A 16,584-nucleotide genomic window follows, 5' to 3' on the forward strand; every position below is an offset into this window, starting at 1 on the left:
GCCAATCACATCAAACCTTTCTTTTTTTAAATATTTTATTTATTTATTCATGAGAAACACACACAGAGAGAAAGAGAGAGAGAGAGAGAGAGGGAGAGAGAGAGGTAGAGACACAGGCAGAGGGAGAAGCAGGCTCCATGCAGGGAGCCCAACGTGGGACTCGATCCGGGGACTCCAGGATCAGGCCCTGGGGCCAAAGGTGGTGCTAAACCGCTGAGCCACCAGGCTGCCCACATCAAACCTTTCTGAACCAGGTATTCATCACTACTTAATGGAACAGTCCACCTAACCTAGGTGATACTTTAGAATGTCTGAAAACCAAATCCCTGGGAATGGGTGTTTCATACTGCAATTCAATTTATGGCCAAATGAATCCTCTTAGGAACACAAGAGGTGAGTTACTACATGTTGAGAATCTTCCTCCAAGAACCTCTAGACATGTAGTAAATACCCATCTTCAGAAAAGGACCATATATGGATTTAGAATATCTATGTAAAACACGAAGGTGTTGTCACAGAGATGTCAAATGATTTTCAAAATAACTGTTAAAATAATCAGAATCCAAATCTTCAAGGTAAAGATGTTAAAGGTGTTAATGGAGAAAGGCAGGGGAGGATGGGGATTCTAAAATTCATGGATTTAGAAGTGCTGAGTTAAACTAAGTAAAAACAGTTACCTTGAAGTACTCCCAAGAGCTAACATACTAATACACCCACTGCCTTTCCAAAAGAGGATATGGTATAGAGTTTCCAAAATGCTATTGACCATGGAAACTTCATTTCATGGAACCCCCATGGGACTAATGTTCTACAAAAAGTACTTTGGCACATCATCTAGACCACGAAGTCCCATATATTTGTCCGATATACATTCATAAACCAAAAACAGCACAAACTCTCTAGAGGCCATAACTACTAGGGAACATAAACACCAAACATTCTCAAGGACTCTCAATTGAGCATATAAAATTGGTAAGGGTCTCCAGACTGCTATCCACAGGATTAAGCTAAAACAGTTTCAGAAATAGACTAGTCCACCCACTAATATATATATTCAAAGAATGTTCTGAAATCCCAATACCCTGCCTCATACAGAAATGGTACAGAAGCCACAATTCAGTAGAACAGACGGGTATCACAGAGAGATTTGAAATAGATTTTTCCTTCTTTGGAGTTAGGCAAGTTGGCATCATGCCCCCTCGTCTTTTCTCAGAGGAGGTTTCCAACATGCTAGAAAGCTAGCATAGCAAGAACTTCCTAAGGGCAACTTTGCCCTCCATCTCCTCTGGTCAATTCCAGCCTCTTCGTATTTGTACTATCTCTTCCCCTTCATCTGTAGACTTTCCTTCATCTACCTAGCTAAATCATTGCCCTGCTGTTATTTTACTATTTCACATACACATTTCTATCTTTTTGAAAAATGATTTTTAGTCCCTGATGACAAGAACCATAAATTTCCTTCTGGTTTCATCACAGTGCCTAGCTTAAGGCTGAGCCTTTATGAAGTATTTGCTATAGTTCTTAATACTTAATTGATGTGACTACAAGAGATTTTGCTAATCGCTTATATTTGAACAAAATTCAACTTAGCAATTCCTGAGAAATTAGACTCTAACCTAAAACCTCTAATTTTGTGGGGTTTTTTACATTGGCTTATTTTTTAAATATCAATACAGGCTCTGATTCTCTAAGATGCTGCTTTCTTAAAAGGTGAAGAAGAAGCAGTGAGAAGAAGGAAAACTGGAGATCTAATAGAGATCTTAGGGGAGGTGTTGATGTGTAATATTAGAAGTAAAGCTCTAGAGCTGTGCTGTCCAATATGGTAGCCACTAGCCACATTGGTTCTTAGCTGGCCCAAACTGAGATGTGGGATAACAGGCATCAGGGCTCAAAGTCTTACTGTGGAAAAAAGAATGCAAAATATCTCAATAATTTTTCATACTGAGTATCTATTAAAATAAAACTTTTAGATATACTGGGTTAAACAAAATACGTTATTAAGATTAGTTTTACCTGTTTCTCTTTACTTTTTCATGTGGCTACTAGAAAAGTTAAAATTTCTATATGTAGCTCACATTATATTTCTATTGCTCAGTGTTATCTGCAATAGCATTTTGAATACCCAAGACTGAAAAGTGATCCAAATATTAAGTGTGGCTACTAACATAAAAATTAGTTTTATCTTTTTTAAAAGTTCATAAGAGCTTAAAAGGAAAAAAAGAAATTTGAAAACAAACTGTCTTAGAAGATGAAACCATGATATCAAATTTTAAAGCAAATTTAATAACCGTACAAAATGACTCATTTTTATATTAAAGGATGTTAAAATGAACATTTCAGTTGAAGCACCAAGATAAAAGATGCCACATTCTAAGTCAAGAGTGACACTATGATGCAGAATTTGCAAAGGAGGTGATGACAATCTGGTCATATGGCTCTTAAACCCTCATGCCTAACAGGAATATAAAAATATCGGAGGTAGGAAGATATGGGGACAACACAGTTAGGAAGCTGGTGGAAGACCACATTATGATGACAAGTCATGAGAGGGGCTTCAAGGAGATTACTCAGACTATATCCACCGCAGTTTGGAGGACACTGCAGATTGGGAACCATCAAATGCCTGGACACTGGCTCGCAGATGCTTGGATATGGTTCAAGGGAGAGGCTGCCTCTTTGTTGAAGTTGGTGTCCACTCTAAAAATGTATTGTGGCAAAAAACGCATGAGTATTTTCTACCAGGTAGTTGTGGACCACTGTAAGAGAAAGCTGGTGTGGAATGGACTTAGATTCTTCCTCAAAGCGCTGCCTAGAGTGGAGTGGCAAAGAGGCCAAATGGCTGGAGGTACCTTTGGACATCTAGGGCTTGAAGAAGGAAATGTAAGCAACCAAGAAGAATACAGACATCTTTGCTCACATAAGGGACCCACAGGGGAAACATTCTGAAAGGGACCAGAAAATTCCATCCACAAGCTGGAGGAAGACTAGCCTACTGAGTGGGCTCAAAGGGACTGTAAGTGGGAGACAAAAATTAACTGCTTTAATTTTGTGAACAGCCCTGCTTGTTCACACCAGGCACATGCAGCATCCAGGGGCATGGTAGCATATGTTCTCTACGTTCATATCATTACTCAACCACAAAAACTGAATATCTATGTCAACAGATGCATTTTCTGGAAGTGTTCTAGGAAGATCAAGTTTATCCAATGATCCACCAACTTCCAAATATTGCAATACCACTTCAGATGCATAGTAACATTTAGGGCATGATACCCTGCTATCTACACACTGGTATTTACTTTCCATTCAGACCAAATACCAAAAACAAAGCTCACAAGGGCCTCAACATATTTTAATAAAAGCAGTTTATTGCTTGTTACCTTTTAGAAAACACTGAACAAATGATTCGAGACAGAGAAGAATCCATGTCCATGTTTACATTCAGATGGTACGTAATGAAGATCTCCAGATGGAGTAATAATAGAAAATATCTTGTTACTAGCATCTATGCTTCCAAAAGAGTCCATCTTCTGGCTCACATAAAATTTAACATTAAAACATTAATCCAATTCCATGTGCTTCAAAAGTCACACAACTTTTTAATCTAAATCCATTTTTTACCCCAAATAACTAAAGTGCTCCACTATCCACTAGACTCATTAGAATGGACTCTATTTTAGGCTGTTTCTTAAAATTTAAATGCCTCCCAGAAAGGAAGGCAAAACGTTCACACACTTAGTCAAATGTATTGCTGACTCTGTAAAGATAATTCAAAAAAAGTTTCCAAATATGATTTGAAGAATTATAATATCATAGGAAAACTATATAACCTTCCATAGTAACTGCACAAACAATATTCATTTTGTAGGTCTACATTTCAAAATGTTGGTTCAGTCTTTTGGAGTCAATTTACATGGACTATAAACAGACAGGTATCACCCTTTCTCCAAGAGTGGACTGTAATGCTTAAAACAACAAAATCAGCAAATAGAGAAATAGTTCAAGTTCCTACATTAGATGCACCCAAGCAATACTCAAGACTCCTTTCTCTTGGCTTATAAAATTATTTAAAAGCAACTTAACTCTACCAAAGAAGAAAACTACTTACCTAGCCAAATTTCTTGAAGTGCTTTTTTAAAAATCTATAACTTTTCTATGCTAAAACTCATGGTTCTGGATTTCTTATAATTCCTCAGAAAAATTCTCTATGGTTACTAATGAGCTTTTCCCAGTGAAATCCAAATATAGCACAGTGTTATGTGCATAGGCTTTTGAGCAGTCTAGCTGGTTTCAGTTTTTGATTGCACCTCTTACGAGCTCTCTGACCTGGGGCCAGCTCTTTGTCCTCTCTCTGTCTCTATCTACTCTACAAGGTGGGACTTGTTATAGGTCATAAGATTGTTGCAAACTGCCTTAGTGTTCAGCACACTGCCGGGTACACTCTAAGCATCCAGTACACATCACCTATTGCTACATCAAAGGGCCTCTTTGTGATTCTCATTCTTTCTTGACCTTTGAGTAACAATTGTCAAGCTATTTCTTGAATTCCTTGCTTTTAGTTTCTTTCACTCAGTGTTCTCCCGGTGGCCTTGTTTCTCCTCACGCTTTCTCAGTATCTATCTTCTGTTCTCTTCTTCCCCAAGCCTATTCATCATTATCCTCTCCCCATCTTCAACTTCAGCTCTACCCCCATCATCCTTCTCTCTTTTTTCATGACCTAGAGAAATCTTATCTATCACATGATTCACTTTGTTTAATACAAGAGCATTTAACAAGATTCTAAGTCATCAGCATTCTGATGCAAGATGGCAAGAGAAAATATGATTCCACATACTCTTGTTGGCAATAACTAGAGGAATACACAACCAGCTTGTGTTGTCACTGCCAAATAGGCACTGATTTCAATTCAGTATTCAAATAAGAAATGCTAGAAAAAGGAAGAAAAGGAAGAAAAGGAAGAAAGGAAGGAAGGAAGGAAGGAAGGAAGGAAGGAGAGAGAGAAAGAAAGACAGACTAACATACCGCACCACTGAGGGTAGGCAAGACAAGCTTTACTAAGTTGCTCAGGGCCCCAGCAGAGAGAAGGCAAAAATGAAGGGGAGCTGAGGGAGGAGGTTATCCAGAAAATCCTAAGTGTAAATTTACACTTTGTATAAATGTAGTAGGAGGTGGCAGACTTAAGTGCCTGCCGGGGCTAAGAAGCAAACTAATGCAACTAATAGAACCAACTGAAAAATGGATGAAGAGAGCAGGATGCATCACAACAGGGAGAGGTAAAGACTGTGACAAACTGGAAAATGTAACTAAAGGCATTCAAATTTGGTTTTTAAAAAGTAAACACTGCAGGCCAAGCAAGTCATAGATCTCTACTTTTGTTCCTCTTAGTATAGAGAGACAGGTAACAGTATCACTGCCACCTTCCCCATAAAGCTAACTTCCCAAGGTATTTTTTTAAAACATTATTTTCCTGGAAAGACTAATTTGCTTCATATTCTGATTGCATCTGTTGAATGAATGTTCTGATTTGCAATTCAAGCATGGATCCACTGCTTGTCTCCATCACAAATCCAAACACTATGTTCATGGATTATTAAGATTCACTTATTGCTCAAAATGACCCAAATCCTGCCAGTGTCACCCCCAAAGGGTATAAATGTGTCACCTGGTTTAGTCAAAATATGCCTTCCTTTTCACATCCTTTCCTACTGAAAAAAATGACAATCTTGTGGCCCTAAAAAGATCATACTTGTGAAAGATAGGGCCAAATTCAATTAGTCATCAGCACTGTAAACTCCTCTTAAAACGAAACCAATGAAAAATATCCAGGACTATCAACAAGTAGGTAAACAGCAATTACTTCCAGGAGATATTTATTCATACCTGATAATCATATCTCCAGATTTTCTGATGCTTTTTTTAAAAGATTTTATTTATTTATTCATGAGAGACAGAGAGAGAGAGAGAGAGAGAGAGGTAGAGACACAGTCAGAGGATAGAAGCAGGCTCCATGCAGGGAGCCCCACGTGGGACTCGATCCCAGGTCTCCAGGATCACGCCCTGGGCTGAAGTGGGCGCTAAACCGCTGAGCCACTGGGGCTGCCCTTCTGGTGCTTTAAAATAAGTCCAGTTCAACATTTATTGGCCAAATACTATGCATCAGACATTGAACTTGGGGTGCAAATTAAAAAGTTGATGAAACTATAGTTGCTGCTGAAGAGCTAACACCCTAGTCAGGGAGAGAAGTATGGGAACCCGCTGTTTCAATATAATGTGGTAAATGCTATCAAAACAAGTGTGGAGAATGTACTAAGGGAGAAAGCAGAAGGAGCACTTGGCTCGGCCTTTTGGAAGGAAGAGAGGAGATTAGTAAAGACTTCCTGCAAGTTATTTTTTAAAATAAAAAGCCATATCCCAATTAAAACACAATGCAACTAGCCTGGGCAATGAAACAACTTAATAAACCAACCTAAGTAATAAACAACTTCATTAGTATACTAAACCACCATAGAAATCACACTGAACATTTTCCTATGCTTCAGGATGGATTTGTCCTGACTCAGTCCTTCATTTTTGTTAATCATTCTTGAAATCATGAGCATGCATTTGAGTAAAGGGAGATACTACCTCTAGGTCTTTAAAGAGGTAAGCAGATGACTTCCATAAGAGCAGAAAACAGTGAAGACTCTCTAAGTTTAAATACAATTCTGGAATCAAAAAGACTCCCCTCTCCCATGTGGTGAGTGAAATTACACTTGTGTTTCCCTTCTCTCACTGAAGGTCTAGGACTGTATTCAGGGGTTGAACAGGCAAAGAGAGCCTGCTTTCTCCCCAACCTCCACTACTGCACATGCCTGAAAATCTACCATTTAGGGAATAATTTTATTTAGATAATCACCACTGTGAAGATTCTACGGCACCAAAATATATTTACATCTTAGTGCAAATTTCAGGATAGCGTTATCATCAAAGGGAGCAGTTAAAGACACTCCAAACTTAGAGAAATTCCTAAGTAATATGTAAATTTTGAGGATAAGTTTAGTAACTCAATGTGTTCACCTCATTTCTTAATCTTGGTCAAAGGTGAAGTCTTTGAAGAAATAACTGTGGAATGGTAAAATATCATGCCTCTTTTATTTTAGACTGTATTATCATCAATGTCTGAACTATGGGCATCAATATTCTTTACAGCAAATCATTAACCACTCCCTTAGAAGTAAAATACCTAAAACTTCCTCCTATTTGTGATTTTTCTAAAATATATTATTTATTTTAGTATTATTATCTGAGGAATTATTTTCACACACTACTGTCCAAGTTACATGCCAGCAATTTTATTCTCAACCATTTAAATCCCCGATCATCTTCACTGAGTAATAATAAGGCTACAGAATGCTACCACCTAATCAAAAGAAGTATCTCTATTATTTTGAGTATCATTAGAGATATATTATCTCTGAATCAATAAAAACACTTGATGCATTGATTACTCATCAATACCATTTGGTGGTAACGAACTAAGATACAATATAATTTATCCAGTAATAACAGTAATTGACCTAGAGTTACTAGAATTACTATTAACCTAGTTATTATCTACTAAACTTGGTATTATTGCTTTATCAATAGATAACTGAATTTAGATGAACTTATAAAAATAGAAGCAGAAAATAATTTCTCCCATACCAATCTCTGTTCTTTGTTTTTACATAACATATATTCAACATCTGCTACTTGAATCTTAGCTTTCCATCTCAGAATAGAAAAAAATCTTTATAAAACTCTGGATAAAAGTGATGATTACAGTTTAAAAGGTTCATGAGTATTTTTAATGAGTGTTTTCATGACTATTTGTGCAGTTTTGTATGAAATAAACCTCCCAAACTTTCACCATGAAACTAGGAATGATGAGAAACAGCTATGAATGTAGAGACAAGACATTCAATAAAGCCAAATTTCAGGGGGTTGGGGGAAAAACTCAACAATATTACACATCTAAATACATCTCAATATCATATTTCCTTTTACAGGTAGGCATATTGGCTAAAACATTTTTTTAATTAAGAGCATCAGTAAGCATCAGACTTAGACACACAATACCCACATTCAATTTAAAGGAGGGTATTACACTGAGTGAAATAAGTCAATTGGAGAAGGACAATCATCATATGGTTTCACTCATATGTGTAATATAAAGGGTTGCAGAAGGGGAGGTGAGTGGGGGGATGTGGTAACTGGATGACGGGCACTGACGAGGGCACTTCATGGGATGAACACTGGTTGTTATATTATATGATGGCAAATTGGATTTAAATTTAAAAAGTAATAAAAAATAAATAAAGCATATTATTAGTGTGTGAACTTAGGCAGATCCCTTGCCCTCCCCAAGCCTTGGTCTCCATATGGAAAAGTGAGGATTATACACACATCAGTAGGCTGCACTATTATTAGATAAACCACATACATGAAAGCCCAGTTCCTCAGCAATTGACATTTCTAGTGACTTTTGGATGCTACGCTTGTAAGCTACTACAGCCCCCAGTAGGTTCTCACAGATCTTTCAAGTATTTTTCTTCATTCTAAATTTTTTCCTTTCTATACAGATGTTTCGTTTGGAGCCACTTCTCTAATTTACTAGAACAATAATGAGCTCAATCCTTACCCTTATGGAAAATTCTCCTCTTTTTATCTTGATGCCTGCCAACTGGTGCTTATGCATAGGCTCACGAGTGAGTCCTGCAGTCCACTAGCAAGAATTACTGAATACAGGCATAGACTTGGGGCCACTGTCCTATCATCACAGGAACCCTCCCAGTGACAATTCAGAAACCCCCTTAAAGCTCAGCAAAATTCATGAAATAGCTGTAATAAACACAATGCGTGCTTAAATCAGTAACAGATTTAGCCACCAGAACATATTTATACTCATTCATTAAAAAAATTACCTCTTTCACACTGGGGTCCAGTAAAGCCGTATGTGCAGGCACATCGATTCGGAGCCACACACCTGCCTCCATTGAGACAGCCACTTTCACAGACAGCTGGAAGGTAAGAAGAGAGAAGCTGAGAGCCTTCACCTGAAAGTAGATGCTAACAAAGTAAAACCTACCATCCCCTGCAGGGACAGCAATAAAAAATTTAAATACTCATCCTGGTATTCATTTAAACAGTTACTTTACAGTCCCAGATCTGTCTATATTCCTTAGTCAACTCAGGTCAAACCACCTGGAAGAGGTGAGTTTGTACCTCTGTTAATGCTGACAGCTTCATTCTGGGAAGTATCTGAGCAATACTTTCAGTTCTACATCTAAAATGGTGGTTTACAAGAGATGTCACTGAATGAGAACTGCATTTTAGCCAGCTGACTCTTTTGCTTATGATTTGAGGATTCCCATGAGGGAAACAGTGACCTCTGTTACCCTTACAGATATACATTCTGACCATATTTATGGACCATAATGAAGATCCCACTATTGTAACAGAATCTATCAGTGAGATAAGTCCAGCGATGTTTGAGGGAGGGACATCTTACTTGCCAGAAAAGGTAGTAAAATAAGAACCAACAGCTCAAGCCCTGAACAACTCATCTCTGTACAATTTCCTGCAATTCTCTCACGCACAGCCTCTTTCCAGGCATCTTTATCCCCAGGTGGTGGACTCTGCTGCATCAAACTTGCCAGCACCACCCACTCTTCAAAGCCCAGCTCCAATCTCATTCCTCCATGAGACTTCCCTAATACCTCCTTTTGAATTAATTCCTCCTTCATATATTTCCTGCACACTTTATCTGTATCCTTGTGGCAGTCATGGAATTGAGCCACTCAGATCTCCCTCCAAAAAAACCTAATGTAAGGAGCTTAGCTGGCTGATAGCCTCCAGCTGCTGCACCTTCAGATCTGCTTCATGTTCATGCCAAGGACACATATCTTCTGGCTGCTACCACCCAATGACTAAGTTTAGTGGGATAGCAGAGACTGAGCATTTCTGCCCATTATGGAACTCTCCTGATGGGAAATCTTTCCTCTGAGCTTGCCATCAGCTTGGCCAAGGCTTCCTTGGAGCTGCATTATAGTCTGAGGCACCTTCTACACAATCTACACAATCCCACTCTCCTCGTATAGAGGTTAGACCGGCATTATAGTACGAAGGCCCTCCCCTTCTACTCCTGCTTTCTACCCCCAGCCCTTTATTCTTTACAGGCCTTTTCCACAATAAATCTCATGGATATCTAATTCTGTCTTGGCATCTGCTTGGGATTAGAAAACTTGAACTGACACAACCCCTTAGAGCCAAAACTATGCCAGAGTCCATTTCTCATCATAAAATTAGAGATGTTTATATATATTCATTGTTCCTATTTGCCTCTTAATTTACAGTCAGGAGAGAGGGAAAAGATAAAGCAGAAAAGAAATTCTGAGATAGCCTAAGCCAACCATCCCATTTTACAGATTAGGAAAATGCGGTCTAGGAAAGTTTTTCTAACTCTGCAAGTGTTAACTGAGTGCCTGTTAAGTGGTAGTTTTGGGGGGTAAACTTCAAGGAGCATCAAAGGAAGCATGGAGGTTTCCAGCAGCAACTCATGACTCCCTTTCCAAAAATGCCTTTGACTACACTCCCATTCCAGCACCTTTATAGACACAGCCTTGGTACTAGTCTTCCTGCTTCCTGTTTCTTACCCTTGCAGTTACACCTCTACACTGTGGCCAGCACGATCTTTCTCATTTTAAACCATTTTAAGTAAAGTGTACAAGGCCAGCATTTTATAGCACGGGCCATGAAGACAGACTGCTTGGGTTCAAATCCCAACTCTGCCAATCCCTCCCCATATAACTGTAGACCAGTTACTGACATCCCGGTGCCCCATTCTCCTCATCTGTTAGAGGTAACAGAGGCCTCTAACTCAGGAGGCTGTTGTTTTATTCAACAAGTTAATCCATGTGAAGAGTTTGAAAATGTGTCCAGCACATGGTACACAGTAAATAATTCACTCCTCTTCCCTGGCTCTATTTTGGCTGCAAACATGGGATGCATAAAGGCACTCAAAATCTGGCCCACGACTTCCATTCTGATCTTATCTCCCTTCCCATCACCTCCCTCAGCAACACCAAAACTCGCGCTGTGTCTGACATCTCCTCCTACGCCATGTTCTTGTGCTTTGGCCCACGCTGTGCCAGCTGCATAAAAGGCTCATCCTCCATCATCAGACAAGTGAACTCCACCCCATCCTTCGAGACTCGGCTCAAGGGTCTCCCCAACTGGAGAAGCCATCCTGTGTCTCCTCTCCCCATGCTGCTGCTGTGGGCTACACAAAACTCACTCATTACATTATTCTTACCACACTGTAGTGCATGGCCAGTCACGGGAGCATTATATAAATTTTGGTTTATTTATAATAACATTATTCATCATGGTAAAGCTATATACAATGGCAAAGACCAGAAGCAAACAGAATAAACACTCATCGTTAAAGATTCATTAAATAAATAGTAAAAGATCTATGTAATGGAGTATTCTGCAACCATTAAAACTTATTTCAAAAAAAAAAACTTATTTCAAAATATTTAATAACATTAAACATACTTCTAGTAAAATATTAAGTAAAAAAGGAGTATGAAAAATCATGCAAACAATAAGATCTCATGTACCAGATATGCATTAAAAGACTAGAAAGTAATATCTGGAATGACGGGATTATGAAGAACTTTATTGTTTTCTATTTTTGCACTTTTCCACATTTTTTGCAGGGTGTAGGTTCATCTTAGTGTAATAAAAAATAAGCTTTCTTAAAGGAATTTGTGCCTTTTGCAGGGATTGGTTAAGAGCAGACACAAAATAAACAGTGTTCATGTATGAACCAGCAAACTGAACACCTTGTGGTATTACAGTAGCAGAATCTAGATTGGGAAACCAGAGAGATACAGATACCATTAATCAAGAAAAAGGACATGTTTGAGGAGACAGATGAGGTTGAGTCTTGAAATATTTTGAGATGCTTCTTAAAAATTCAGGTGGACATATTCAGCAATCAAATGGAAGGTATACATCTGAAGCAAACAAGAATTCTGTCCCTTGGGTGCTGAACATATACTAACAGGAAGAGGTAAGTGGGGGGTGCTGCAGATAAATGAAAAGGAAATGAGTCAAACTAGCACTCTCAAGGATCCAATCAGATATTTGGTGCAAAGTGCTTTAGGTGAGTGATCTGATCATCTGTAAGACTCACGGGACATTTGTAAAAAATGCCACATTTCAGATAATCAGAGAGAATCCATCAGTACTATCTCGGGATTCTTTTTGTCTCCATATCTGTCTACACATTTGTCTGCATAGTTTAGCATTTAGGATATTTATATTTACTTACGTTGTCCGCAGTGAGTCCCTATGTATCCTTTCTGGCACAGACAGTGATCATCACTACAGCTACCTCCGTTCATACAGCGAATATTACAGTGTTGGACTTGAAAAGGAAAAAAAAATAGAATGATTTATTTTTGCAGTTTAAGTAAGTAGGTTGCAACACTTCACAGGAATTGATTTGCTGTGATTTGGAGAGAAAATAAAATGGTTTATCAAGATTCACATACTTGTGCAGAAATAACCCTACTGAACACTAAACATGTTCTTTTTGTGAACATAAAATCAATTACAATGTAATGGTTTCTTTGATATTTACCTTAATAGTGCTAAATGACTTCCCTAATTTAGCAGGACTTCCCACTCAATGTTGTTTCTGTAAGTTATACTAACAAGAAAATAGTGCCCTGAGCAACCGTATGAGACAAGATTACAACAGCAATAATTTTCCTGTTAAAAGATTTAGAGTCCCACCGTAGGTGGCCAGGAAAACAGTCTGAGTAAGAAATTCCAAGGAATTTTGTTAAAGAAATTTTGAAAGCCGCAAAGGCGCCTGGGTGGCTCTGTCAGTTAAGCTTCTGCCTTCAGCTCAGGTCATGATCCCAGAGTCCTGGGATCAAGTCCTGCAAGGGACTCCCTGCTCAAGCAAGCATCCTGCTTCTTCCTCTGTTCTCCTCCTTGCTCCTGCTCCTGCTCGTGACATCTCTCTCTCTCTCTCTCACACACTCTCTCTCTCTCTCATGCTCTCTCTCAAATAAATAAAATCTAGAAGGAAGGAAGGAAGGAAGGAAGGAAGGAAGGAAGGAAGGAAGGAAGGAAGGAAGGAAGGAAGGAAGGAAGGGAGGGAGGGAGATTAATTTTGGAGGCAGCAAACAGAAGGAAAAAATAACTATAAGACCATTTAATAACAAAGCTGCCTGATAACGGAGGTAGCCAGCCTTGGCTCAGAAAGAGCTGCTTGTTTAAACCATATTCTTAAACTAAAGAAGACCCACAGTGTTTGAAATCCACTCTTCATCACACTGTCACCTACAGGAGTGTGACTCTGGGGGTCAGGGAAGAAGGACCATGGGTGGCAGCCTTGGATGTGAGACGAGACACTAGAGGAAACTAGAGTAATAGACGTGTGTGAAGGGGAACAACAGCATGGCGTGTGCTCTCTTTTCTCTAGTGCTTAGGCTGTCTCTAGTTCAGTAATTTAGGATGCTGAAACACTTTCAGAATCCCAGGCTGTCCCTTCGTCCTCTGGAAATAATAACTACCCTACCTGGAGAAGACTAAGGGCTTGACAATTCGTCATGAATCCTTGTTGACACATCCCTACACAAGGAAACCGGGATTGGGCACTGGAAGTTGGCTTACTCCAACCTGTCCCCCAAGCTGTAGAAGAAAATCCCTACAGAAAAAGATCCACAATTTTCCATAGGGAGAAGAGAACCCCTCCTTCTGTGCAACAGCAGAAATCAGCTGCTCAGCCTTGCTCCTATGCTCAGTCTTCCTGGAGCATAGAGGCCAAATCTGCTATGAGTAGAGAGAAGACGCCTCGCAGCAGCCACCTGCTTGAGCAGCCCTCGTTAGGATTCTCCATGCCATATCAAAAAGTGGCTGCAGACTCCAGGAGAAAGCACCATTTTCATAAGGAGCTACACAAATCTCAGCATGACAATGTGGAAGAGATGTCAAAACTCAGTACTTCCGATGCCTTCACAGAGGACCAGAAAGTTAATTAAGTCAGACTGAAAGTGATACACTTTCTCAAGAACATCTGAGAGTGTTCTGAGGCACCACCAGAAACTCCCTATCTCTAGTACACTAAGAACTTCCTCCATCTCTCAGCATGGCCATGGGCTTTTCAGGGCTCCTCTACATATTCCTAGTTATGTCCTATGACTCAATCCCCAATCCACTTATCATTCATTCATTCACTCAACAAATATTTCTGAGTGCCTACTGTGTGCCATGCAAAATGCCAAACACATCGTTCTAGTCTCCTCATGGAATCTCCTCTTTAACTGGTCTGTCTCTTTATCCCTAACCCTTAATCCCCAACATACCATACACACAGTTGTTAACAAATACTGAAACCCTACCTATCTCTAAGACCCACCGCAAATGTATCTTCTTTTCTTTTTTTCTGATTTCTGTTTTCTCTTCCTTCTCCCACTAGATATGAGCCCTCTTTTCTCTGACTCCAGAGTACTTTATGCTTCTCTTTTGAAATGTCTATTATATAACCTAGCCTATTTTATTTAGTTATTTCTCCTATTCCCAACCCATTTGTCTAAAAGCTTCATTAGAGTGAATAGCATCGTGGTTATTAATTATACCCTCAAGTGCCTAGAGTAGTACCTTGCCTACTTGCAGGTGTGGCGCAAAACTCTACTAAGGTAATCTCCACTTACTTAACTCACACCACCAGATAATGACATCGAAAGCTATCCTCAAACACTAAGACTGAGAAATTGCCCATTATGTCCTAAGCTATTATACAGCTGTAAGTAGGTTGCTATTAAAAATATTTTATCTACACTTCCCTATGTATAAAAGCAGAAATAATTCCTTTGTTGGAACATTGTTATATAAGTCAAGCAACCCAGGAAACTGATTAAAACAGTTATTTTAGGCTCCTATGATTCCATTAAAATGTCTCAGCCAAAATGCTTTTGAATTAAAAAACTATCTACAAATATACAAAAGGAATGATTTGGTGAAAATTTGGATAATATTCTAAGTAGGTCAGGAAAAGGTGTATAGTTGCTTTAAAATTTGAAGTTAAACTTAGCTTCATCCTATCTTAGAAAAACAGTGAGGATTGGGAAAAGCACAGGAAATGATGTCATGTGTCAAGCAGCATAGGAACTCAACCCACAAACTGATTTCAATTAAAGTGGTTCATGCCAAGAGCTAATTTCCATTCCCACATGAGCAACAAAGCCATTTAGCTACTTTGAGATAAAAAGCTAACAGTAGTTCAAATAGTAACTTTACATTATTTGTTCAAATTGAAAAATAGAATGAATTCTTTCAGGAAAAATGATAAGTTTACATTTAAATACAATATAATAAAAATCACTCTGCTACAGTTTTTTTTTTTTTCCTACTCTTTCAGGTAAACCTTTTCCAGCATAAAATACCATGTCTCCTTTAAAAAATAAAACCCTTGGTCAGACTCGTGAAACTGTAAAGCATAGTTAGTCCAGTGGTCTCAATAAACCAATGAACTATGAATCTCTGAGCTGGGGGATCAGACGTAACAAGAGATAATTGGATCTTAACCATCTGCTTTGCCATAAATATGTTTGCCAAAGAAACTTCACATTCTTTGTGAGTCTTAGATGTTCAGGGGAGAAACATATTTCTTTAGAATAATCACACTGGATTTCTATGAAGAAATAAAGGAACTAGACATGTAGCTTCATTGGAGAACAATTTAGAGACCATATGTACATAAATTGGTTTTAGTTTTTTATTGAGTTCTGCCATTGATGCACATTCAAATTTACAGTGCTTTGAACAAGCATCCCAGATGTCTGGCAATTATAAGACCAAGTACTATATCTCTAGAAAAAGCCAAAGCTCTACTTAAACCCGTAAAAATGCTGTAAACTTGTTACATGTTCTAAATACCTTAAGTCAGAATATATACCTAAATTCAATCTGCATTAAGATTTTACCAGAAACTGATGATACTAGGGGAGTTCAAGTGTCAGTGTCCAAGCTGCTACAAGCAGATAACCATGAAAGCCAAGATCCAATGAGGACTTCCCCTTGAAAATGAGAATACAGCCTCAAAGGGTTTCAAGTAAGACTCAACATCCTAGAATTAGCAGGAAATGTTGCCATTTACCTGTATCTATATAGGATCCTAAACAAATTATAGGGTTTTTTTTCCCAGATTTGGTCAATCATTTTAGTCATTCAATAAATAAATGACTAAATCCCCTCTTTTTGCCATGTACCAGAAGAAATTCACTTTAGGTGATAGCCCAGTACAAATTAGTTCATAAGATCACCAACCAGAAGATAACAATTTGAGCATGCTATGGGAATGAGAGAAATGCTGGGCTAGGGTAATCATTTTCTTTGGGATGCATTAGGTTGGGAAGGATTCTGGAGACCTGCCATTATCTTGCCAAGCACAAGTGACAGAAAGAACATCAAGAGCAATTTGCAAATAAGCATCTATATGGCAAGCACGTGATTTTAACTTAGGCTAGGAAAAGCACAGACAGA

At 38.6% G+C, this 16,584-nt stretch overlaps 1 protein-coding gene across 3 annotated transcripts in view; it reads right to left on the reverse strand.

The window, feature by feature from the left end:
- Positions 1-16,584, reverse strand: part of FBN1 (fibrillin 1) — a 222,924-nt gene that overhangs the window by 172,282 nt on the left and 34,058 nt on the right. For all 3 annotated transcript variants that reach the window (XM_077881022.1, XM_077881023.1, XM_077881024.1), the window contains exons 4-5: positions 12,359-12,454; positions 8,943-9,038 (exon numbers count right to left, since the gene is read on the reverse strand). In XM_077881022.1, coding sequence (XP_077737148.1) covers positions 8,943-9,038; positions 12,359-12,454 — 192 coding nt within the window. The remainder of the gene's footprint in view (positions 1-8,942; positions 9,039-12,358; positions 12,455-16,584) is intronic.

The sequence above is a fragment of the Canis aureus genome, chromosome 32 (assembly GCF_053574225.1).
Source record: "Canis aureus isolate CA01 chromosome 32, VMU_Caureus_v.1.0, whole genome shotgun sequence".
In the NCBI taxonomy this organism is placed as follows: Eukaryota; Metazoa; Chordata; class Mammalia; order Carnivora; family Canidae; genus Canis; species Canis aureus.